Raw genomic sequence first — 22952 nt, 5'->3', positions numbered from 1 at the left:
AATCATCAAATTGCTCACGATGAAGTTGTTGTCGGTTTCTGTGGTGGCAGCTGCCATCCTTTCTGGTGCCGCAGCTCAGGGGGTTGATGGGCTCCCCAAGTGCGCGGTAAGCGATCATTTCTCCTGTCCAGGTGCAGACGAGGATAGCGTTCCGATACTAATGGGGTCAGCAATCCTGTGTCACTGGTGCGATTCCTGAACACTGCAGCGGGTTCGATGTGGGATGCATCTGCGGGGACGATGCCTTTATCGACAAGATGGCTTGCTGTGTGTCAAAGGAGTGCGAGGGCGACGATATTAATGGTAAGCAAGCCTATGGCATCTCGTGCGAACTGCACCGCTGAACACAAGCAATTCCAGCTGTGCTCTCCTTTGCGAATGGCATTTGCACCGGCGCGGGTGTGACCGTGCCCACGGAGATGCCTCCGAACCCCTGCGCCAACCAGCCGTCGGCCACAAAGTCCTCGACCTCGACCACGGGGTCCTCGACCTCAACGACGCAGTCCTCGGCCACGGAGGATGCCGCTGCTTCGTCGAGTGAATCCACTGATTTTGCGGCTCCAACTGCCAATGCCCATACCGGCATGATGGCTGCAATGGGGGCGGCGGGTGCGATGGCTGCCCTGGGTCTCATGTAACGGGTGACGGGACATTAAGCCAGAGGCGATACTTAATTCGTGGAGAGATTCGCATGGCATATGCATGATTGTAGTACATATTTTTTTTACGTCATTCTTTATGCCCACAATCCGCGTTAATTAATCGTACCTCACACGAACCGAGTGGACTTCAATGTCTTTCGCAAACGGACAGTTGGAGGACTCCCGATACCATCGGTTAGTTGTACCGGCTTGGTCTTCCCTTCGGGAAAGGTATGTAATAACAGTACGGAGGCATATCCGGGAGTTCACACACCCAATACCTAACTTCCGACACCGGTCTTTCATGCCTCAGTATGACTGTATGTACGGGATGTACTCGATTGACAATACTACTACTCTATACGAAGTAGTATTGTAGAAATTGAGCTACTGTATATGGATCTGAAGTCCACGGCAATTACTGTATATGCTGATCATGCTATTGACCGACTGTCTCATGAAGATCTGGACACAAAAAAGAAGTCTAACAGTACTCCATATACTCTGTAGGGTGGGCAAAAGGGCCAAGCTCTCAGCGAGGTGATGCAAACAGAAATCGGCATTAGGGTTGGCGGGAACCCTCCGACACCAACCAACCCTAAACCATGGGTGCCACGGGGCACGGTTTTTTTTTTTTTTTTTTTATTAATTGTTAGAGAAGCATTGTAGAAAGACAGGAAAGATGTTGATGCTATTGGACCTTTTGGACATACTGTATAACATAGTAAAAATAAAAATAACACACAAGTTGCGCTCGAATCCTTATATACTGGCTTAAGGACTAGTATTGTTGGCATAATTATTCCTTATAATCGCCCATTTCATTCACTTTGATCAGTTGCTCTTCCATTCAGTTTGCACCTTCTTCCTTCCATGGGTGCAGGTTCGTTCCTTTTTGTCTTTGACCAAGTCGCTCTTTCGATCCTCACTTTCGTCTCTCTTTGGACTCATCGAGTTCGCTTCGTGCCAATCGCTTCCGTCTGTAGGCGAATGCCTCCGGTTACTCAGGCCTTGAACTTTTGCAGCTCGATTACAGGCTTCATGTTTTCCATAGGTTTTGTCCCTGCTGATCTGTGACTGCAGACTGATCCTTTCTGGAGTTCCACAGAAGTCTACTGGCCGTCCTTTGCCGTCTGGCGTCCACCGTACTGGCAGTCTATCCCCCTGGGATTAATGGGATGGCTATGAAGGAAATTCATTCTAGATATTCTGCTCATGTAGCCCTAGGACTCCTTGACGGACGCTTTCTCGCTATTGGAGTTGGGTAAGAGTGTTTTCCTGCATGTTTGGCATGCTCGCTGACATCTTCAAAGTCACCGGCTACGTGGTTCCAACAACAGGGATGATCCCCTCGCCGGCAACAAAGATACCTGCCTGCGGGATGCCGCCTTGATGCAGCGGTTGGGAGTGAGTTCCTCGGAATGTGCTTCATTCATGCCCGACACTTACCCCGTATACTAGATCAACGCCATTCATATCCACAACGTGGACCCTAGCGCCAACCATGATGACTGCGCTTCCATCTTCAATGCTGCCGGTATCTACATGGTCGTGGACGTCGACCCGAACGGCAGCCTGAATGGGACTTAGCCGCCAAAAACCTACAGCAAGTTCATGAGCCATGTCTTTGGTGTGATGGAAGCTTTCCAGAACTACCAAAATACTGCTGCCTTCCTCATCGGAGGAGTCATTGACGAAGAGAGTGGCAAGGACGCACCTGAATACATTCGGGTATAGGCAGATCCCTCCACCTTAAATACAAAATGCCACTGACTAGTGTCCGAACAGGCTGTTCAGCGGGATATGCAGGATTACACGGACAAGCACCTCGAACGCCAGATTCTCGTAGGCTATTCGGTTGTCGACGTTCCTGAGGTCCTTGAGGGTCCGGCCAAGTACATGGAGTGCGAAATATTCAACTCTGAAAAGGGCGAACAAATCATCAGAATACACTCAGACTTCGTTGCTCTCAAGTCGTCTTCGTGGTGCGGAAATACTACCTACAACGTTAATGGCTACGACGTTTTTAGCGGGCTCCGGAACTATTCGCTGCCCGCGTTCTTCTCAGGCATTGGCTGCAGCAATGACCAGCCCCGAAATTTCTCCGAGTTTCAAGCCCTTTACGGCGCTCTCATCCCGCAAGCGATGTCGGGAGCTTTCATCTCGGAATTCTACGACTTGGTTCTTGTCAATGACTCCGATACGATAACGCTCTCAGCTGACTATGTGAACCTTCAGGGCCAACTCTCGAAGCTGGACCGGAAGCGTTTGGAGTTATCTCACGCGAACCCTACCGATGTCCAGCATCCTGACTGCATTGCCAACCTGAACTTCATCGGGGGCTCTTCGCCGTCCTTTGATCTTTCAGAGCGCGCGGACGGCATCGATGATCTGATCAAGAATGGCGCACGGGGTGGCGTGCATGTTGGCATGCTCGTTGCGATGCCCTCGCAGTATGAGCTCACGCAAAAGGTTCACGATTCGAATGGCAACCAGATTACGGGCATCAAGTTCACGAATCCCAATAACAGCGGGATCAGCAACACACCTGTTGAGTCTGAGTCGAGCAATGACGAGCCGGAGGATGCTGCCATGTCTGTGCGTGTATCTTCGGCTGGTTTGTTCGGTGTGATGATTGCGATGGTGGTGTTCTTGGTACTGTAGATAGTAGATGGAGCTTGACTACGTAACTCGTTAATAGTTAATCTATTGACTTTTAGAGTCATTGATGCTTGAGCTGTCTTGGCATGAGCTATTGAGCTGCTCAGGCCCTTGCATGATAGCAGGCAATCGGGACCATCTTGTCCGGTCTTTCTGAGATGTGTCAACAGGATGTCGGCCTTCTTTCCGCTGCTTGTGTTCATGATAATCTCTCCTGTGTTTTCTCCCCAAATCTACTTGGATATATCACGGAAATACCGTAGTCCATGAAGTTTCTGTCAAGCTGCATTGAGTGGATGAAGAATTACATGACTTGCTATGGGCAGATCGTCGTTTCTGGGTTTAAGGATAACTTTCCTGGTCGTGAAGACATAGCTCGTTGATGCAATTAAGGACAGATTCACTCGGAGCTTTGATGGGAGTATTGACAGGCGGTCTCCACTGGGAGTCCGTGGCTAGATGTTTAGGATCCGCTGACAGGTTCAGTAAGTGCTAGAATTCCAGTTTTGTAAACAACCGGATGAACAAATGCGAAATCCCTTGCAATGACACTGGGGACCAATCCACATGGAACATGAATAGTTAATGTATCTGAATGCATACTAGAACTGATTGATCAACAGCTTTTTACTCATACAATTCGACCTCCCCTCATCTCCTACCCCGCGGCTCCATCGAGAAAAATGGCCGACGCAACACTGCAGAAAGAGCGCCATATCAAATACTTCCTCCGCTGCCTTAAGACCCTTCTACCCCACCACTACACGTCCGGTGACTCGAACCGCGTCCTTTTAGCCTTCTTTACGGTTGCCGGATTGGACCTTCTCGGCGTGCTGCAATCAAACACGACCGCCGAGGAGCGGCAGGGCTACATCGACTGGCTGTATCACTGCCAACATCCGTCCGGCGGCTTCCGAGGATTCACGGGGACCATTTTTGGTGACAACAGTGTTCGCAATTCGGAAAATGAGGCGTGGGATCCGGCCACCGTACCGGCTACGTTTCTTGCGTTGGAGACGTTGCTGATCCTGGGGGATGATCTGTCGAGAGTGGATCGGACTGCGTGTCTCCAATGGCTGCCTCGGCTACAGAGAGAGGATGGTAGTTTTGGGGAACTCCTCGGCGTGGATGGCAAGATCGAAGGAGGTCGTGATCTGAGGTTTTGTTACTGTGCGGCGGGGATTCGCTATATCCTTCGGGGGAAGCAATCGGACCTCCCTCGCGACATAGATGTCGATAAATTGGTGTCTTATATCGTATCTTGTCAGGTATGTTTTATTTCCGCTCCAGTTTTGCTTCGTCTTAGGCTAACTTTGAGAGACCTATGATGGCGGTTTGGCTGAATCGCCATTTTGTGAATCTCACGGTTGATGACCTCTTATTCTCCTTCGTGACATAAAGTCTAACAGTTTCTAGCGGGCCTGACATACTGCGCCATTGGAGCCTTATCGTTCCTACGACGAACGTCGGACATCCCAGTAACAGTCAATGTGCTGGCTCCCAAGACCCACGAGTTCGAAGCACTTCTGCGCTGGCTACTGTCCCGCCAAACAACGGAGCTCGACGTCGAGGAGTCAGACGAGGACAGTCAGGCGGGCGACCGGAAGACCGCGCCGACAACCTCGCCAGAGACTGCCGTGGAAACGGAGCCAGTGCCGGTGCGAATACAAAACCTACCCCCGATTACTCCATCCGAAGAGAGGTGGGCTGGCTTCAACGGACGGCTCAACAAGATCGCCGACACCTGTTACAGCTTCTGGGTCATTGGAACTTTGGATGTACGCGCTTTAGTCCTCCACGATACATGAATCGGCTAACTCGGCATGCAGATCTTGGGCCAGGCATCGTTGATCGATGCCGCTAGTCATCGCCGGTATCTGCTCGAAAAAACGCAGCATTTGATGGGTGGCTTTGGCAAGTGCGTGGGAGATCCTCCAGGTGAGTGAACAATGTACGGTCAGGTCGGTACGTACCACTGATTTCTGGCAGATCTCTATCACGCGTACCTGGGGTTGGTCAGCCTGGCGATCCTCAATGAGCCGGGATTGGCGACCGTCGATGCAACACTGTGTGCCAGCCGGCGACTGCTCGAGAACATTAAATCGCTGAATTGGTGGCGGCAGTAGTGGTAGTAGTCAATAATAAAAAGCAGGTAATAAAGAGCAGCTAGTTATTAAATAACGTCATTCATCAGTCGGGGGGCTACCCTTGGACCCCAGGGGGTTGTGGGGTGATGATGTGAGGCCAAGAAGAGAAAAGGGATCAATCAGCTCCAATGAGGGCCTTTCTTGCCTGAAAGATCAGGCAGAAAGCATTCGGCCCTCCATCTTGCAACAAGCCAATCCAGCTCATGTCAAGGCTGTCATCTCGTATTGAGTGATCTGGCAACTTATATAGGGGCCTTTCTACATAGTTTCTCTCTGACAGTCAGTCTTGCCAATCATTCGTTCCCTGTTTCCGTGTTTTACAGCACCGGCGTTGATTCGTTTACCGTCTCTGACTAAGTCCGACTCGGGGCTCGTTTCGCTGTGTCGGCTTCTCCTGGAGATCTTTGGCCGACTTTCTCTCTGATCGTACATTTAATAGACAAGCATGCTCGTGTTCTGACTTTGTGCAATCTGATCCCGCGATAGATTGGTGCTGTTTCGGCTTCTTTTCGGCTCTCGTTGCCCTCGTTTACGTCCGGAGCCCGGCCCGTAGCTCTGGGAAAGCAGCATCCCCTGAACTTTTCCCCATCAATCGAAACGGATCATTTGTGACACGATCGAATGAAATCTAAACGCTATATTTACGATTGAATGGCCGATACGCCTTGCGCATAGCTCGAGTCACCGCCCGCATCGTACTCCTGGGGTTGCTTTGTTTGGAGCTTCTACACATGCAGTCGGCAAGGAAAAGAGCAGAGATCCAACACCAAAAGGAGAAACTCGCCAATTCCTACAATGAATTGCTGCAAGAGTTTTCGAATAAGGAGCTGAAATGTGTGGGGAATTACACATTGGGTCGCCTCATTGGGAAGGGCTCGTTTGGCAAGGTCTACCTCGGGACGCACAAGCTCACCAATAACTCCAAGGTATGATGCGGGAGATGGAGGATACGAAGATGGGCCGGGTTGCTGATTTGGATCAGGTGGTGCTCAAGTCCTCTAGCAAGGATGACGCAAATCTCGCCCGCGAGATCCACCACCATCGCCAGTTCCTTCACCCTCATATCGCGCGGCTTTACGAGGTCATTGTCACGGAGAATCTGGTTTGGCTGGTTTTGGAATACTGTCCTGGTAAGCACCCGAGGGCGGGCGACAGATGTGAGATGATTGACCTGCGTAGGGGATGAATTGTACAACTACCTGTTGCGCCATGGACCTCTTCCCGTCGAAAAGGCCCAGCGGATATTCGCGCAGCTGGTCGGCGCGGTGGCCTACGTTCACAGCAAGTCTTGCGTACATCGAGATTTGAAACTAGAAAATATCTTGCTGGACAAGCACGAGAACGTCAAGCTTTGTGACTTTGGTTTCACGCGGGAATATGACGGAAAATCGAGTCACCTCCAGACATTCTGCGGGACAATCTGTTACAGTGCGCCAGAAATGCTACGAGGCGAGAAGTATGCCGGCGAAAAAGTCGACGTTTGGAGTTTGGGCATCATCCTGTATGCCTTGTTGGCCGGAGAGCTCCCCTTTGACGAAGACGACGATCAGGCGACTAAGGCTAAGATCCTGACTGAGGAACCCAAGTTCAACGAGAGATTCCCAGAGGATGCACAAAAATTGATCAGCCGGTTGCTGTCTAAGCGACCGCTGCTGCGACCGAGCTTGTCGGAGATCCTCGACGATCCTTTTCTTGGCCCGTACGGTGCGGAGCAGAAGCAGATTCTCGAAACGCCCCGCCCGTCACCGTTTTCGACGCCGTTGGAAAAGACGACATTACTTCGCATGAAGAGCGCGGGTGTTAATATCGACCAGGTGATTGAAAATGTTTTGGCTCAAAGATGCGATGCCCTCGCTGGCTGGTGGGCATTGTTGATTGAGAAGGAGCAGAGGAAAGAGAGACGACGAGAGCGCAAGAGGAGAGAAGAGGCTGAGGCAAAGAGCCTTCATCGACTGAGTTCTGCCAGTAATCGCATGGAACGATTGTCGGCTGCGCTAGCTGAGGTCAAAGAGGAAGGAAGTGATTCACTACAGGATAGGGGTCGTCGGGATCGCAGAAGCTTACCGAACTGTGAGTGCCCCAGGTTTTCTCATTTGAAGATGGGTGGCTAACATTTGGGAGTAGCTGCACTTTCTGTTCCCGAGGTGCCCAAAGTGCCAGAAGAATTCAGCGGTTCAGATGCGAACCCGCCTCCGCCAGCCGACAGAGAATCAGTGCGATCTCTCAGTTCGTCCCGACGGCCCAGCGCTCCGCATCCAGAGGATAGTAAGGAGCGTCGCCGGTCGCGACCGAGCGTGTTGCACATGAGCGCGTCGCAGCCGGAACTGTCGTCGCACTCAAACGGAATTTTCAAGCGCCGTGGTCGTCGTCACCAGCATTCGTTCATGAGCCAACTTGCATCGCTCAAACACTGGTTTGTGGAATCTGCCAAGCGCGCCCGATCTCCTCATCCCCGGACGCCCAAGATTGGAGCGGGCCCGTCGCTGAAGCTGCGCCTGGAGAAATCCAGCCCGGACAAAAACCAGGAGGCCAACAAGAAACAGGAGCAAGCAACAAGTCCCGGTCTCATGGACTTACCGACGCCGACGACGGTAAAGCGGTCGTCCAACGCGAGTAGCCTGACTCCGAGCGGTGCGTCGTACGCACACCACCGCAACTCGTATACCCGAACCAATCGGGGATCGCAGCGCAACTCACTGTCGCCGGCACCCCATACGCCGCGCAGCTCGTACCGACGATCGTCTGCCGGACTGCGCGGGCGCAAGTCCACTTCGTCGTCGGTATCTTCAATACGCAGCATCCACCACGCCCGGACGCACTCGAAAGCGTCTTCCGCGTCGACGAACAGTCTGGAGACGGTGTCCACGCCGGCTGCATCGACTAGGATGTCGCGATCGCCGCATTCATCGGTGAAGATGCTCCCGGCCACACCGACTGCAAACACCCGGTTTCCCAGCAACATCCGGTTGGTACGCAACGGGAACGGAGGCGGCATCGGCGGGCAGCAGCAGCTCCCCGGCGAAGGGTCGAGCATCTACTCAGCGTTCAATGAGAGTGCGCCGGTGATGGGATCTCCAGCATCTGGTTTTGTCTTCGCTCGGCGCAAGCGGACGGTCTTCAAGGGGCCGATGCTGCACACGGCGCATCTGACAGGTTCGACAGGGCCGGGCACGCCGACATTCCCGGCAGATCTCGAGGAGGGTGGTAAACTGGGGCGCGTCAAGCCGGCCACACGGAAGAGCCAGATCATCATGGAAGAGGGCGACGAGGAAGACATCGAGGAGGTTGACAACTTCAGCAACCCAGACGAGACGGGGGATCTTGACCTCAAGACGCCGACTGCAGGGCCAGAGGCGGCGGGCACGCATCCACCGGTGCTTGGGCCGCCGGCGGAAATTCGGCCAGGAGGTCTTTCACAAGCGCGGGACTCGGTGTCCCTGGCTCCAGATGAGCTTCCACCCACTGAGGGGCCCGCACTTGATCCTTCGGTGCCCGACGCGCCGGTGCGAGCGGGATCCCCGACTGCAGCGCAAGCTTAACCTTTCTTTGGACCTCTGTTGAACCCGCCATTACCGGTTTTCTAGACATGGTTTTGTCGACAAAGCGTCTGCATTCGCTTTTTTGTTATACCCCCGTTTGACTTTTGAAGATTTGTGACACGACGCAGTGATAGACCGGTGAACAGTGGATTCATATGTATCTGTGTTATTGACAAAAAAATAATACATATATCAAAAAAAGAGGTATATATGCGGGATGAACACCATAACGCCTTGAGCCTACTGTACAGTCTAGTCATGTCACGTTCGGTTTATCATGATTTTTTTATAAGTATTCTCTGTCGTTAGCCCTACCGCTTACTTGTCCGCGATAGGTATTCGAATCAAAGAACCCAGGCTGTCGATATGCGTCGTTCTGCTGCTGGCCAGCGGCGACAGCAGAGAGACGATCCGGAGGCGCCTCAGAAGTGGCAGGGTCCGCAGCAGCAGCGGGGATGAATTCCTTTTCCCCTGAGACGGTATTCCGCGTACGCACGGCCGGGAAAAGATCAATGGCGAAGGAGAGGATATAGAATGTGAATATATATGCAATCACTACAAACCGCATCAGACAATTGCCCACTGGATAGATAATCAGGAAAGGGACAGGGCATACCCCATTCCAAAACAGCAGCGAGGTTCTGCCGTCCACCACGGCGCAGGTACACGCCAAACGCAACCGCCAGAGCGAGCTCGACAAGGATGAAAATGAGCTTAATCCAGAAGCTGAAAAAAAGGATACGGTGCACACGACGGTAGGCAATGCCGAGGCGGAGGTACTGCAAGCAAATGAACACGGAGCTGACGAGATATCCAGCACTATTTCCCCCCCTTATTAGCACCAAAAAATCACGATCCGGTAGAGGTGCGGTCCTCTTACATGAACATGGCCAAGAACCCATTATGCAACCGCCCGTGCCGTTGAGTATCAAAAATCGACAAGAGAATCAACCCCGCCGCGCCCGCGATGGCAAATATGATTGACAACACCGAGCACGCCTTGTCCCAGCGGCCCTTGTTCGGCACGAGCTTCCCCGCATGTCGCAGCCAGCGTTCCGACAGGAAAGCAAGGTCGAGAAAGACCACCGTCACGGTGCTGCCCGCAATGAAGAGCGGCTTAAGTCGGGAGGCGCCAATGTCGGAGATGAACCTACAATTTTCCCCCATTGATCAGCACTAGGTCCTATTAGTACTTTTGGTTTTGCGGGGAAGGGATGATTTACGCTATTCTCTGTCCCGGCTCCATGCTCGAATAATGGGGTTTCCCATCTGCTGCCCAGCTGGAGATCATCGCAGTGAGCATGGCGAGCCACATGGTCGCCGAGATCACGGGGAATATCCAAAACGAAAGAAGCCGCATTTTTCTTTGGTCGTCGTTCGACGTTGGACAGTCAGGAATGCAGTCGCTCCATGGATGAGAATATGAATTGAGATCTACACTTTGATTTAAAGAAAAAAAAACCGCAGATCAATGAAACGATGCGCTGCAAGGGTACTAGCAACAGCCGGGGCCTACGTCATTCCGGGGGCTGGATGTGGTTCCGAAAGTCGACATAGATCAGGCTTCAGTTTTCCCTATTTGGATTTAAGCTTAAAGCCGAACTGGATTTTCCGGTTTTTAGGGGTTTCTAGTATTGAGCTCGGAGTTTACCAGACTCTGTCTATTGGTGAGCAGGGAGGGATTGCTTCGAAAAAGGCCAGTTGGTACTTGTTTGATTGGATATCCATTTGCACAGCTGGAGAGGACTGGCATTTGTCAGCGGAACTTGATTGCTCCGGGGCCGAGGCTGTTCACGGGGCTTGGAGAGTCCAGACGTTGGCCAAGCTCGGCATTCTCGTGTGGGTCAGTATGAAAGCTCCGTTCCTTTGAATTATTAGTAGCTTGCAAAGTAGTACTATGCCTCGAGGAAGCCCTGTTGATGGAATCAGAGCGTGCGCGTTTACACTGCCACATAGCTGTTGAGTATTATGGTCGAAAGAGCAGCTTTTCGCAGATCTTCAGGTATCGAGTCCTCCCGGATTGAGGAGGACCATGCCTCTCTGACTGACCATGTCTGTGCTCCGTACAGCTACGACGTTTGACGTTGCGGATTGCATCAAGGTATTGAACGTATTAATTATTATAATCGACCGTCATCGCCCTCTATCCGAATCTAAAATACCGTCCCTGAATATTCCCGCAAACAAAAAGCAAACCCTAAGAACAGCAATGGAAGAAAGAAAAGGTCAGGACACACCGGCGGGCACCCGGCAACAAACGACACAGTGGCTCTACATAACATTCATTTTCGGCGTCGCCTCGCGCTCGCGCGAGTCTCTCCTTTTTTGCGAACTGACTGGTTTGGTGACGGCGGCGGCGGTGATTCTTGTTCTTTCTCGTCGCTCTTGTCCTCGCTCTCGCTGCTAGATTTGTACGACGATATGGACACGACACGTCCAGGTGTTTGACGTGGTGGTGCTTCTGCGTACCAGTCGTAGGCTCCAGGTTCCCAGTACCGAGACGGGCGGCCCATGTATGGGTCTCCGCCGGAATATGCTCGATGGCGAGGGTACCAGTACGATTCATACGGTCCATCTCGCGATGATGTACCCGACCGAGGACTGCGTCCAGTAGAAGAGCGGGTCGCGTAAGGGTTTGGTTCCTCCCATTCCCACTCTCGAGAACTTCGTCGCCGATCATTGTTGGCCGTCTCCTCCGGAAGTGATGTGCGCTTCTTCCGTGACTCCTTGGCACTCCGGGGCTCGCCCCGGCCGCCACCCGCTCGCCTATGCTTCCGTTCCAACGCTTCAAGTTCCTCCTGCGACAGCCGCACATTCTTCTTGCCCAGCACGTGCGCCCGTCGTATCTTGGCCAATGCTTTCTCTACCAGCAGTTCTTCCTTGTCCTGCATCGCCAACTGCATCGCATACGCCACAGTGCTGTCCGCATCGTCGTCCAAATCGTACTCCTCACCCTCTGACTCGTCATCGTATGTATCATATCCGTAATCTCGCACCCGCGCCGTCTCACCCGCCCAGCGCAGCCAGGCGGAATAGTCCCTATCTACATCGTCCCACTGTGTCGCCCATCTGCGGGCCTGCTCCTCCAGTAGTGCCCCGGGTGGTCTTCCCCTTCGGGGCAGGTAAGGAGTTCGCGGCCGACCACCTAGACCGCCTCCTGGGAAAAAGCATCCTCAATCGGTTTTTCCATCAGTGCTGCATGGCCCAGCACCGTCACACCCGTGGCGCCAATCAGCCACAGGACAGTAGCGAATGGCGACGCCCACAAGCCCAGCGGCACCGCGACAATGAGCAGAGCAGTGTACAGCTGTGACGAGGTCGCACGGAAGATGCCAATGTCAAGGTCGCGGCCCTCCAGCTTTCCGATACCGTACAAACCGCCAGTCACCAGGATGATGACAAACAACAGCAGCCAGTTGGTGAGCAGGCTGTAAATGCTGAGCATGCAAAACACAACAATGTAATTGCTGGCGAAGTAGGAGAGGTTGTAGTTGAGCCGGCTCTGCACTTCCGCGAAGTTCGCTGGCTTGGACACGCGCTTCACATCGAGGAACTCGGAAATGGGCCTCAGATTCGCCAGCCGCGATCCAAAGGACTGCGATCGCACGCTGTTGAAGCGGTCTGAGAACCGCGAGGTGATCAAATCGAGTGGAATGGGAGCCATTGCGAGCCCAAAACGGGGAGAAATAATCGCGGTAAGATAATAGTCACAGAGAAGTCGTCGAGTATTCGGTATCCGTGCAGGATTTCGTGACAAAGAGCGTGAAAACTGGGAGCAGGGGATGAGAACTGGAAACGTTGACTTTTAATTAGGTATCCTTTTTTTCCCTCTGCAGGGGCCAACCAAGCCAAACCTGGCCAATCCTGGTGCCTGGTTTAGCCTCAGGCATCAACAGGCCCCGACAATCTTGATGGCGACTTTCAACATAGCCGGTCGAGTAAGAGAAGCCCGCGTGCCACGGCGTGTCGCGACATCTCGATCAAATTGTGTGCTTTCAGAGGTGCTACGGGGCTAGCATCCGGCGGTGTCTTATAATCCCAAAGCGAGCAGACTGGCCTCTCTGACAGCGCACAATCATTCTGTCCTACAGATTAATTAACTTCCCCGGTGAATCACATTGCTGATTTTTCTGGAGTTCTGGACTTTTTACACGTCGTCATTGGGCCACGTTGTCTGTTGGCTGCATTGCGGAGGTCGCACTGGTACATCGGATGCCTGACGGCCTTAGGCGCCCTGTATCCGACAAGCCCCATGCAACTTGACAACTGACCTTATTGGTGCGTCTGTGGGAACGATATCGCAGTCGGTGAGACTGCGACGGCAGTGTCCAGTTCAACATGCGGTTCTCAGCACTCCAATTTCTGGTCCTCGCCTTACTAGCGATCCTGGCTGCGGCATGGACCAAAGAGGGTATGCAAATTTCGACTGGGCAGCTTGATATCAGTTAATTGACACCTACAGACCATGAAATCTTCAAGCTGCGCGAGGAAATCATTGCAAAGGAGGGTCCCAATGTGACGTTTTACGGTGCGATCGGCCCAACTGCTTCACCTCGTTCCTTTCGTGGCTAACGATCGAATAGACTTCTTGGGCGTCAAACCAAACGCCAACTTCGACGAGATTAACAAAGCCTATCGAAAGCTCTCCCGACAATTGCATCCGGACAAGGTTAAACGGGCATTCATTGCAAACAACTCGCGGAAGCCCCGCGACAAGACCGGGGGGAAGAAACCCGGCGTCCACGTCTCGAAAGGTCCGTCGAAACGCCAAATCGACAAGGCAGTCAAGGAAGCCACCGAGCGGGCAGCCCGCTTGAATGCCGTCGTGAGTATCCTCCGTGGCCCGGCGCGTGACCGATACGATTACTTTCTCCGGCACGGATTCCCCAAGTGGAAGGGCACTGGATACTACTATTCCCGCTACCGGCCTGGACTGGGGACGGTACTGGTCGGCCTGTTCTTTTTCTGCGGCGGGGCCATACACTATCTGGCTCTGTTCCTGTCATGGAAACGACAGCGCCAGTTCGTGGAGCGGTATATTCGTGAAGCGAGGAAGGCTGCGTGGGGGGATGAGCAGGCTCTGGGCGGGATCCCGGGACTTGATGGTGGCGTTGCCGCTCCAGTGCCCCGTCAGCCGACCGAGGACCCCGGCGTTGCCATGAACCGACGACAAAGACGTTTGATGGAGCGTGAAAGCCGCAAGGAGAAAAAGGAGAACAAGAGCGCAGGATCAGACTCGACATCTCCTGCCAACACTGCAACTCCGGTCGGGCAACGTAAGCGCGTGCTTGCTGAGAACGGCAAAGTTCTCATTGTCGACTCCCTGGGTAATGTCTTTTTGGAGGAAGAGACGGAAGATGGAGAAACTCAGGAGTACCTGCTCGACGTCGATGAGGTCCCGCGACCGACTGTCCGGGATACAGTCGTGGTTCGACTTCCGGTCTGGATCTACCGCAAGGTTGTCGGCCGATTTAGTCGAGGAGCTGGAGCTTCTACAGCATCGAACCGAGCGGAGGAAACCGCAGCGAGTGCTACTGGTGTCGCAGGCGGCCAGTCGCGAAGGAGAGGGAAGAGAGGGCAAAAGCAGTGATTGCATTAAATTCAACTGCCAAACTGTATTTTTTTTAGCATGATGGCCATATAGAACAAATTAGGCGTTGATTGCGGGTAGGTTGCTCAGGCACAAGGTCCACTGGTATCCACCTACAACATGCATTCAACACATCATCGTCCGCTTGCCGGCCGATAATGCGGTGAGCATGTCCAAGGTATCCAGCCCCATGTTTAAGGGAAGTTAGCTTAATTGGGTGGCTGCAATTATGCAGGGTTGGTTGGGTACAAATAAGTACACTGTCCTTTCACGACGAAATTGTGTGCCGTCCACATTTTCACATCCAGCATGTGGTCTCACTTTTCCTGAAATACAGCCACCAGAGAACAATCATAACAGTCATACTGAAATCTCATCAAATCGAGAAATCCTCCCAGGCGTCTCATACAAGAAAATCATCACTCATCAAGACATCAGAAGCAGATATCATCAAAACAAAACCTTTGCCAGAGACGCGAGACCAGCCAGGCTACCGCCGATCTTCCCAAAGTCACTGAGCGCTCCCGCGGTGCTGCTCGCCGCCGACGAATATTTAGCGGTCTGCCTGATCAAACCCCGTGGCAACGTGATCCCCGCCACAGCCAACAATCTCGGCAGAATTCCTGCGGTGATCAACGGTACAATGACCAGGAAGAACGTCTTGATCGGATGTCTGCGCGCATAGCGATAAATATCCCGCAAGAGCCGTCGAATGCGACTAATTATGCGGTGAACAAAACCGGACCGTGGGCGCGCACGCCGGGAGGACGACGAGGAGGAGAAGATTGACGTGCTGGAGCGGTTACTGTGGCTGCCGAGGTTGAAAACGGCCGGCGATGAGTGGCGCGGATGTGACGTGTAATATACGGTACTGCGACCGCTGGGCGATCTCTTGCGCACGAAGTAGCCGCCGCTGCTCGAGCGGTGGCTGCGCGAGGAGACTACCGAAACGCCGTCGAACCAACCCATGGCGCTTTCAGTTCAATCGTTGCTTGTCGTCGTTTATCCTCTGCCAGAGGCAATTGCTATGAGCGAGTGTGTTACCTAGCTCTGACGGCGCAATTGAAAGATGCGCAAATCTGACCATGCACCTTGAAGCTGTACGGAGCTTGACAGAGGATCAATTCATCGGTGACCCTCTGTATTTGAACTCCAAACTGAGGACTTTCAAACCATGGGTCGGGTGGCTGGGATGGGCCGAGCCGCTCGGAATCACGTGCTGATAAGTTGTGGGCCTGTCAATGCTGTCCACCAATGGTCTGGCCTTCTGTCAAGTGCCCTAACCCTAATCGTCTCGGTTGGATCACGCCAGGTTTCTAAAGGGTCATGATCTGCTCCCATGCTCAGAGCCCCAGATGATATGCGCATCTCTCTGAAACAGTTCTCGAGCGTTCGACTTTTCAGTATGCTCTGGAGGATGTCTTACAGTATACTCCTCCAGGCTTGCCACTTCGAAACTGCACTGATGGCGATCTCTGGGTACTGAGGAACTCAATAGTTTACCCCGGCCACAGCTGTAAAGCAAATCAGTGTTGGAACGAGAACATGAGAGCAGCGGCGATTCCTCAGATAAGACAGCTCAGATGCCAGTACTTTCATATCAGTCACTATGGCAATATGGCAAGCCCACTCTTTCACTACAGAGAAAAATGACACGTATCCCGTTGTTGTTTCAGCCAATAATGTAACCTCTAGGGCTCAAATGACAGTAACATACGAAATTCACCTGCGTGTCAGTTGTCCATTCTCCACGCTCAACCCGGATCACGTGAAGATAAGGCTGGTGATGATATCACAGCCTGAATGACAGCATGTTCAGTTGAATTGGTTCAGTCTTCGAACAAGTGCTCGAGTGGCAGCCTCTATTCAATAATTAAGATGTCGAGTATGTGTGTTAGTCCCTTTTCGTTTGATTCCAGTAACTAATAGGACAAGGTCAACCGGATTATTGTGTGTATTTCCGAGTCATGCTCATGATAGAGCAATGCTTGGTTGGAATTCGACTTGAATCTGACAAGCACAGACGAGATCCTAGGCGTACCGCCTGATGCAACACCCGTGCAAATACGCAAGGCATATAAAATGTATGCAGTATCTAAAACCATCAAAAAGAAAGCCAACTAATCAGTTCCTGTACAGAAAATCTCTGAAATCTCATCCTGATCGAGTCCCCATCGACTCTCCAGAACGAGACGCCCGAACCCGTGAGTTTCAACGGATCAACGACGCCTACTACACGCTTTCCGATCCGGATCGACGCCGGAGGTACGACAACGCGCGCAAGGCCAGGTCTAGCAGAGCCTCGAGCACAAACGAGGAGAGCAGCAGCGGCGGGGCCGGCGGGTTCCCGTGGTCGGCTTTCTCCTTTGGAGGCTCCGATCGCGACCGTGAGAGTCGAGATTCTCGACAGTTCGGATCGGTGTTCGAAGAAATGCTCCGCGAGGAGGGACTTGCGAGTGATGAGCAGGATGGCACGGGTCAGACGCGGGCGATGCCCACGAAACGCTTCTGGTCCATCATTGGCGCATTGAGCGGTGGCGCTCTGGGATTCATCGTGGCTAATTTCCCTGGTGCTGTTGCGGGCGCCGTCGCGGGCAACCGGCTCGGCGCTGTCCGTGACGCTAAGGGAAAGAGCGTTTACGAGGTCTTCCTTGAACTGCCGCAGTCGGACCGGGCGCGACTGCTTAGCGAGCTGGCAAGCAAGGTATTGCAGTCAGCTGTCAATAGTTGACGATGCTACGACCTGCAGTGATTTTTTAAGTTACTTCCTTTGATGAGTTCACGACGTCTGAATTACCGGTACAGGACAGCTGGATGATAGTTTCGCATGATTTTGAAAATAATGGTTACTATTACCCAAGGTACTGCTCGGTTGCTGATCCCATGGCTTGCATGTGCAAGGCACCAACTGGCTTACTTGTTAGTGCCAACTGGCGAAAGTACCTGAGATGTGGTAGTTTCCCTATCAGGTTAGTGGTCGATCAATTTGGTGGTGCTCTGGCCAATCTGGGGCCTAGACCACCGCATGCTCCAACGAGGGGTGAAGGGGCTGTCAATCTTCACCGCCTTTAAAGAGGGAAGTGGAACAACATACGTGTCCCTGCTGAGGACGAAATAGTAGAACTCCCCTCACAAGTTCTGGTGTTGCCGTGTTGTGTGATATTTGGTCGTCAGGAAAGCATTTGACTGAATTCATTTTGTATTTCGATCCAAGTCATACAATGGCCACCGAAGCCGCTGGTGTCTACCCTCCCTTGGAAAAGCGACCCCTCCAGGGGACAATTTGCCTGTTCGACGTCGACGAGACGTTATCACCTGCACGAAGGGTAGAATTGAATCGTTCTCATTTTTCCCGTCCTTGGCTCACTATTGCGAAAACAGCATGCCAGCCCCGAAATGCTCGAGATTTTGTCGCGACTCCGCCATAAGTGTGCAATTGGCTTCGTCAGTACTCGCACGTTCACACCGAGGACCCCGTACTCGAATTAACAATAAAACGGATACACAGGTTGGCGGCTCCAATTTTCAAAAGCAACAAGAGCAGCTTGGCTCACCTTCCGTTCCGGTCACCTCTCTCTTCGATTTCTGCTTCTCGGAGAACGGCCTGACTGCGTACCGCTTGGGCAAGCCTCTCGCTGGTAACAGCTTTATCCAGTGGCTCGGGGAGGAGAAATACCAAGAACTTGTCAACTTCATTCTCCGCTATTTGTCGGAGATAAAACTGCCGAAAAAACGTGGCACTTTTATCGAATTCCGTACAGGGATGATCAACGTGAGCCCAATTGGGAGAAATGCGACCCAGGCGGAGCGGGATGAATTTGAAGCGTGAGCTTTCCTTCTGTAATAGAGTCACTCACACCGGCTCCTCTAACGGCGGGGATAGGTACGACAAGGTTCATAATGTCCGGAAAAACCTCGTTGAAGCTTTGAAACAAAAGTTCCCGGACTACGGCCTTACGTAAGACCTAATTCTTCATACGCTAGTAATTTCGTTGACATTTTCTCAGGTACTCTATTGGCGGGCAAATCTCCTTTGACGTCTTCCCCACTGGTTGGGATAAGACATACTGCTTGCGGCATATCGAGGCCGAAAAAGAGAGATCCGGTATCGAGTACAAGAACATCCACTTCTTCGGAGATAAGTGCTTCCCCGGTGGGAATGACTACGAAATCTACACCGACCCGCGGACCATTGGGCATGCCGTCGAGAACCCTGAGCATACCATCAAACTCCTGAAGGAGTTGTTCGACTTGTAGATGCGGCCATTGCACAGACTTTGCATTCTTGCATCAAAGAGCGATTATTGATCCCCATAAATGTTGTCGAACAAGAGCCTAGGGCACATCGCAGAGTGATTAGCTAAACAAACTAATTGCATTTCAGATTAGAAGTAAAAGCTCCAGAGCTCTCCTCTGCTTATTGGTATCCCGTGTGAATGCTTTGGCCGTCTCTAGCTGCACCTGGATCTGTCCCAGGAATGCTGTTGCCCTAATTCACCAGGCGGTTCCCAACATGGAAGCTGAACAGGCAAACATTCACCGAGTAGTGCGGTCAATTGAGGTTCGAAATATCGACTAGGCGTGGAAAAGCATGCTATATCCCATCAACTCCGGTCTCGGATGGTACTATGTTTGGACACCAGGACAGCTACCATACTAAACTTCCATAAGATCTGATGATGTTGCCGAGAATTCCTGGATGGGATTGGAACGGAAACGGCATTCCTTAAATAGCCGATAAAGCTAACCGGAATAAGAAATTCTAATTATTACACTTACTTTTATTTGGTTAAGCGTCCTTACCAAGAACCGGATGAGCGGGACAGCCTCCCAGTTCTCCGTGGAATACCTATGTCGTCAGCTCCAGGAGAGTCAAGCTATTTCGTGATGTGACGATAAGACGTGCTCCTGCATGCTCTTATCGATATGGCGCCGACAACGCGGGCTATCGAGGGGCCACGACTGCTCCTCCCTCGCTTGACATGGAATGGAACGTCGCCTCGCACTACTCTGTCGCCTCTTCCGGGCACTTTGTCATCGACTAGGCCACAGAATCGTCGGCAGAACCATGCCTTGTCGTCCGGCAGACAACCACACAAGACCTCCATAGTCCCGCAATCGCATCACTATTCCACGCAAAGTCTCTCGTCGTTGCCTGTCGCAAAATTCAAGGGCGCGACAACGACGCTGCTGTCAGCCAAGAGAGCGGACACGGAGACAACGGGGTCCGGCCCGATTCGCTACAATGGCGTCTATGTTGCGGTCTTCAAGCCAGCCCGTCGAGCGTTTCATGAGTCTGCAGTCCGACAACGAGACCATCACTTTGACACACTCAAATTCGTGCAGCGGCTTAGAGCCGAGGGGTTCAGTGAGGAACAGGCAGCAGCGATGATGAAGGTGTTGAATGATGTGATTCAAGAGTCGATTCAGAATCTCACCCGGACAATGGTTCTCAAAGAGGGTTGGTTTCGTCTTTTTGAGGGTGGTTGGCCATGGACTATGTCTAATACCATTCAGACTCCGAACGAGCGATGTACACTCAGAAAGTTGATTTCGCAAAACTACGCTCCGAGCTCCTGAATGCGGACTCGACCGAGGCACAACTTACACGTTCCTCGCATGAGCGCATTGCCGCTGACCTGGCAAAGTTGAACAACCGTCTGCGCGACGAGATTGGCCGCACCCAGGCGTCCGTGCGGCTAGATTTGAACCTCGAGAAAGGTCGAATCCGTGAGGAGGCAAACGCTCAGGAAATGCGGATCAAAGAAACCGAAACAAGAATCGAGCAAGAGGTTGCGGGGTTACGGGAGCGCGTTGAAGCGGTCAAGTTCTCGACGCTGCAGTGGCTGATGTGAGTTCCATTCCATCTGTAGTGACTGATCGGGTCTAACATTTTCTGCAGGGGTGTTTGCACCGGTACTGCGGCGTTGATCATTGGTGCGTGGCGTTTGTTTATGTAGATTATTGAATTGTACCTTCCGAAAAATACATGGGACATATCAGGCGCTGGTACCTAGGCTGTGAAATATACATGGGTTGTCTCCTTTCTTACTGAATCTGATCTACATAATCAAGGGTTAAATTCCACAAGTGTAGTAACGGGATTGATTATTATTATAGTAACTATCTCATGCCCTGACAAACTCAATGAGACGTCCTTTCGCCAGTCCAGAAAGAATGCCCCTGCCTCGCGTCAGTTTGAATCAGATCGACCCATTTGATTTTCGGACTCATGAGCCTGAAATTAACCCGCTGCCTGTCAACGCCCCGATATGAATACTATGACTACTACTTGTGATGAATGCATCCCAATATGTCATATTGTCTTGGACCAAAAACAGGCTACGGTCTCTCACGCCCGCCAATACCCGTGCCCGCACCGAGGTTGCGAGTGCAACCATGAAAATGAGGCGCCCGTGTACATCGCGGCATTCACTCTCTCATAGTCTCCATCCATAGAAAGGTTGGTGCCTGTGGGAGAAGTTATACTCTCCCTCACCGTAGAGCGCCTACGTGGTTCGTAGGTAAATTCCGTGAGGAGAGTGGCATAGAACGGTGACGGAGTCCCTATTGCTAGCATCTCTTCGGGATCGCCATATCGAAGCCACTCCAACCTTGGCCGCTTCGATAATGGCTCACCGATTGACAGAGTGCCGTCTTCAGCAGAATGATCATAGCTCCCAGAGTAGATTGCAGGCTCTATTCTGGGTTCATTCTCACTATATCCACTGTCTACACAGTGGCTGTTGACGCATCGCTCCATAACTTCCTCATTGTCAAGCAAGTAGTTATGGGTGTGCGCTGAGACAGTGCTGAACCTTTCCGAGTCAGCGATCATATTGCCCTTGCATCCATGAACAACATTGAATCGGAAATATTGGTCAGTGTTGGCAAATTGAGCGCTCATCCTGCGCTCTACTCTTTTAGAAGATGTTGCCATACAATGCAATGCATTCATTATTGACTCCGTAGTGTCCTCAAAGGTAATGACATCGCCAAGGCCGCTGCCAACGCTGAGGGCTCGCATCTCGCCGCGATCCGGAAACTGCTTTTGGGCTTCCTGAATCAGTACTTCGCACGGGTTATTGTACCCATAAGCAGCATCAATGAACTCAATTTCGTCGCGACCGAGTCTGATGGAGTCGAAAAATCCGACTGCTGCGGAAGTTGCTCGCGCAACTTTCCATATAGTGCACGATTCAAAGGCTGCCGATGAATCGTACGTTCTGAGAAGCGTAGGAGGGGCGTCAACATTGTCTTTCGTGATTGCTAAGACAGCCCTATGACAAAAGAATGAATAAGCTCGTTGCTCTGAGATCCAGTCACTGCGGCCTTACGTCTTTGTGCATGTTTTGCTTCGAAAACGCTTGTCAAAATGTGGACATGAGATACCTCTGTCTTGGCGATCTCTGCACCTCCTATTTGAACACGTGCGCATGATTACCGATTTCATTGCATTCTCGAGGCATTCGGCAGAGAAGGCGGGTCCATGATAAGAATCCGACGATGAATTTCGTAGGCGTCTCCGGCTAGGTTTGAAGGCGTCTTCTGCAATCACTTTGCGGTATGTTTCTATGCAGTCGCGGATTGACATTCCCAGCCTTCCAAGCATGATTGCGATGATGCTGCTTGCCTGTCAGCTCAAAGGGAGCACACAGATGGGTAGATACTTATCACCCTCCGATGCCTGTGCCTCCAATGAGGTCAAAATGCTCGCATGGCCGTGGCACATCGGGAAGGCCGAGCTTGACTTGCAACTTTTCCATAAATCTCTCTATGATGAGGAGAGATGAGTAGCTCCCCCGGACTCCACCTCCGTCTAGCGCCCGGGTTAGCAAGTCACTTTTGCTTTGGCATCGGAAGCATACCAATGGAGAGGATTTTCAGAGGCTTTCGTGAGATCATTTCGACTCCGTATTTGATCTCGTGTGCGTGGTATCGCTTCAATTACTAGCAGCAGAGACTTTGGCCAGATGTTTATGGCATTCAATAGCAATATGGCCATTTTTAAGTGATTCTCCATGTTACAGGTCAGCTGGCACTATAAAGTTTCTTTCTCAAGTGTCAAGACATGGAAGACCAATTAGAAAGCCCTAACACCCCACTGAAAGCCGCATCGTAACTACGGGTTCGCCGTGCATTAGGGCAGTCAGCCCTACGGCTCGGTGAGCCGATTAAAATTTAAAGGGGTTCACTGATATTATCGTGCTGCAATCTTCGCCATCCAATTGACTTGCACCATTATAAGGTGCTCCATGAAGATCGCCATCTGAACGCCTATCACTGGTCCATTGTTTGTAACTGACTCCCTGTCCATACCCATTTAGGCAGGGGAACTTATGAACCGATTTTCTTAGGCAAATCCCCATATAAA

The 22952-nt window shown here is 52.0% G+C and overlaps 14 protein-coding genes across 14 annotated transcripts; 9 read left to right on the top strand and 5 right to left on the bottom strand.

Moving 5' to 3' along the window:
* Window positions 1-19: 19 nt before the first annotated feature.
* On the top strand, window positions 20-638 carry VTN49DRAFT_3804 (uncharacterized protein; the record flags this gene model as incomplete). Its single annotated transcript, XM_069411680.1, has 3 exons — window positions 20-106; window positions 171-303; window positions 361-638. The coding sequence occupies 3 exons, from the start codon at window positions 20-22 to the stop codon at window positions 636-638; spliced, it is 498 nt and encodes a 165-aa protein (XP_069268274.1).
* Window positions 639-1825: 1187 nt separating this feature from the next.
* Window positions 1826-2231, top strand: VTN49DRAFT_3803 (uncharacterized protein; the record flags this gene model as incomplete). The annotated part of the gene is made up of 3 exons (XM_069411679.1): window positions 1826-1905; window positions 1955-2048; window positions 2103-2231. The coding sequence occupies 3 exons, from the start codon at window positions 1826-1828 to the stop codon at window positions 2229-2231; spliced, it is 303 nt and encodes a 100-aa protein (XP_069268273.1).
* A 24-nt stretch (window positions 2232-2255) lies between these two features.
* VTN49DRAFT_3802 (uncharacterized protein) lies at window positions 2256-3305 on the top strand (the record flags this gene model as incomplete). The annotated part of the gene is made up of 2 exons (XM_069411678.1): window positions 2256-2372; window positions 2430-3305. 2 exons carry the CDS (start codon window positions 2256-2258, stop codon window positions 3303-3305), a joined length of 993 nt encoding a protein of 330 aa, XP_069268272.1.
* A 680-nt stretch (window positions 3306-3985) lies between these two features.
* Window positions 3986-5428, top strand: VTN49DRAFT_3801 (uncharacterized protein; the record flags this gene model as incomplete). Its single annotated transcript, XM_069411677.1, has 5 exons — window positions 3986-4570; window positions 4623-4668; window positions 4719-5080; window positions 5132-5240; window positions 5292-5428. 5 exons carry the CDS (start codon window positions 3986-3988, stop codon window positions 5426-5428), a joined length of 1239 nt encoding a protein of 412 aa, XP_069268271.1.
* Window positions 5429-6180: 752 nt separating this feature from the next.
* Window positions 6181-8988, top strand: VTN49DRAFT_3800 (uncharacterized protein; the record flags this gene model as incomplete). The annotated part of the gene is made up of 4 exons (XM_069411676.1): window positions 6181-6375; window positions 6432-6579; window positions 6629-7519; window positions 7574-8988. 4 exons carry the CDS (start codon window positions 6181-6183, stop codon window positions 8986-8988), a joined length of 2649 nt encoding a protein of 882 aa, XP_069268270.1.
* Window positions 8989-9274: 286 nt separating this feature from the next.
* On the bottom strand, window positions 9275-10348 carry VTN49DRAFT_3799 (uncharacterized protein; the record flags this gene model as incomplete). The annotated part of the gene is made up of 4 exons (XM_069411673.1): window positions 9275-9543; window positions 9605-9807; window positions 9869-10138; window positions 10212-10348. The coding sequence occupies 4 exons, from the start codon at window positions 10346-10348 to the stop codon at window positions 9275-9277; spliced, it is 879 nt and encodes a 292-aa protein (XP_069268269.1).
* A 922-nt stretch (window positions 10349-11270) lies between these two features.
* VTN49DRAFT_3798 (uncharacterized protein) lies at window positions 11271-12652 on the bottom strand (the record flags this gene model as incomplete). The annotated part of the gene is made up of 2 exons (XM_069411672.1): window positions 11271-12145; window positions 12208-12652. The coding sequence occupies 2 exons, from the start codon at window positions 12650-12652 to the stop codon at window positions 11271-11273; spliced, it is 1320 nt and encodes a 439-aa protein (XP_069268268.1).
* Window positions 12653-13326: 674 nt separating this feature from the next.
* On the top strand, window positions 13327-14578 carry VTN49DRAFT_3797 (uncharacterized protein; the record flags this gene model as incomplete). The annotated part of the gene is made up of 3 exons (XM_069411671.1): window positions 13327-13399; window positions 13451-13516; window positions 13572-14578. 3 exons carry the CDS (start codon window positions 13327-13329, stop codon window positions 14576-14578), a joined length of 1146 nt encoding a protein of 381 aa, XP_069268267.1.
* Window positions 14579-15028: 450 nt separating this feature from the next.
* Window positions 15029-15547, bottom strand: VTN49DRAFT_3796 (uncharacterized protein; the record flags this gene model as incomplete). The annotated part of the gene is made up of 1 exon (XM_069411670.1): window positions 15029-15547. One exon carries the CDS (start codon window positions 15545-15547, stop codon window positions 15029-15031), a length of 519 nt encoding a protein of 172 aa, XP_069268266.1.
* A 909-nt stretch (window positions 15548-16456) lies between these two features.
* VTN49DRAFT_3795 (uncharacterized protein) lies at window positions 16457-17309 on the top strand (the record flags this gene model as incomplete). Its single annotated transcript, XM_069411669.1, has 4 exons — window positions 16457-16463; window positions 16514-16528; window positions 16602-16662; window positions 16718-17309. 4 exons carry the CDS (start codon window positions 16457-16459, stop codon window positions 17307-17309), a joined length of 675 nt encoding a protein of 224 aa, XP_069268265.1.
* Window positions 17310-17799: 490 nt separating this feature from the next.
* VTN49DRAFT_3794 (uncharacterized protein) lies at window positions 17800-18835 on the top strand (the record flags this gene model as incomplete). The annotated part of the gene is made up of 5 exons (XM_069411668.1): window positions 17800-17904; window positions 17960-18022; window positions 18087-18403; window positions 18462-18536; window positions 18586-18835. 5 exons carry the CDS (start codon window positions 17800-17802, stop codon window positions 18833-18835), a joined length of 810 nt encoding a protein of 269 aa, XP_069268264.1.
* Window positions 18836-19504: 669 nt separating this feature from the next.
* On the top strand, window positions 19505-20538 carry VTN49DRAFT_3793 (uncharacterized protein; the record flags this gene model as incomplete). The annotated part of the gene is made up of 3 exons (XM_069411667.1): window positions 19505-20039; window positions 20096-20429; window positions 20481-20538. The coding sequence occupies 3 exons, from the start codon at window positions 19505-19507 to the stop codon at window positions 20536-20538; spliced, it is 927 nt and encodes a 308-aa protein (XP_069268263.1).
* Window positions 20539-20930: 392 nt separating this feature from the next.
* On the bottom strand, window positions 20931-21832 carry VTN49DRAFT_3792 (uncharacterized protein; the record flags this gene model as incomplete). The annotated part of the gene is made up of 3 exons (XM_069411666.1): window positions 20931-21049; window positions 21092-21736; window positions 21802-21832. 3 exons carry the CDS (start codon window positions 21830-21832, stop codon window positions 20931-20933), a joined length of 795 nt encoding a protein of 264 aa, XP_069268262.1.
* Window positions 21833-22251: 419 nt separating this feature from the next.
* Window positions 22252-22483, bottom strand: VTN49DRAFT_3791 (uncharacterized protein; the record flags this gene model as incomplete). Its single annotated transcript, XM_069411665.1, has 2 exons — window positions 22252-22397; window positions 22447-22483. The coding sequence occupies 2 exons, from the start codon at window positions 22481-22483 to the stop codon at window positions 22252-22254; spliced, it is 183 nt and encodes a 60-aa protein (XP_069268261.1).
* Between the last annotated feature and the right edge of the window lie 469 nt (window positions 22484-22952).

Source organism: Thermomyces lanuginosus, assembly GCF_041956635.1.
Source record: "Thermomyces lanuginosus strain ATCC 200065 unplaced genomic scaffold VTN49scaffold_29, whole genome shotgun sequence".
NCBI classification, from domain to species: domain Eukaryota; kingdom Fungi; phylum Ascomycota; class Eurotiomycetes; order Eurotiales; family Trichocomaceae; genus Thermomyces; species Thermomyces lanuginosus.
The sequence above is the reverse complement of the archived record's forward strand: the minus strand, read 5'-3'. Positions and strand labels throughout refer to the sequence as shown.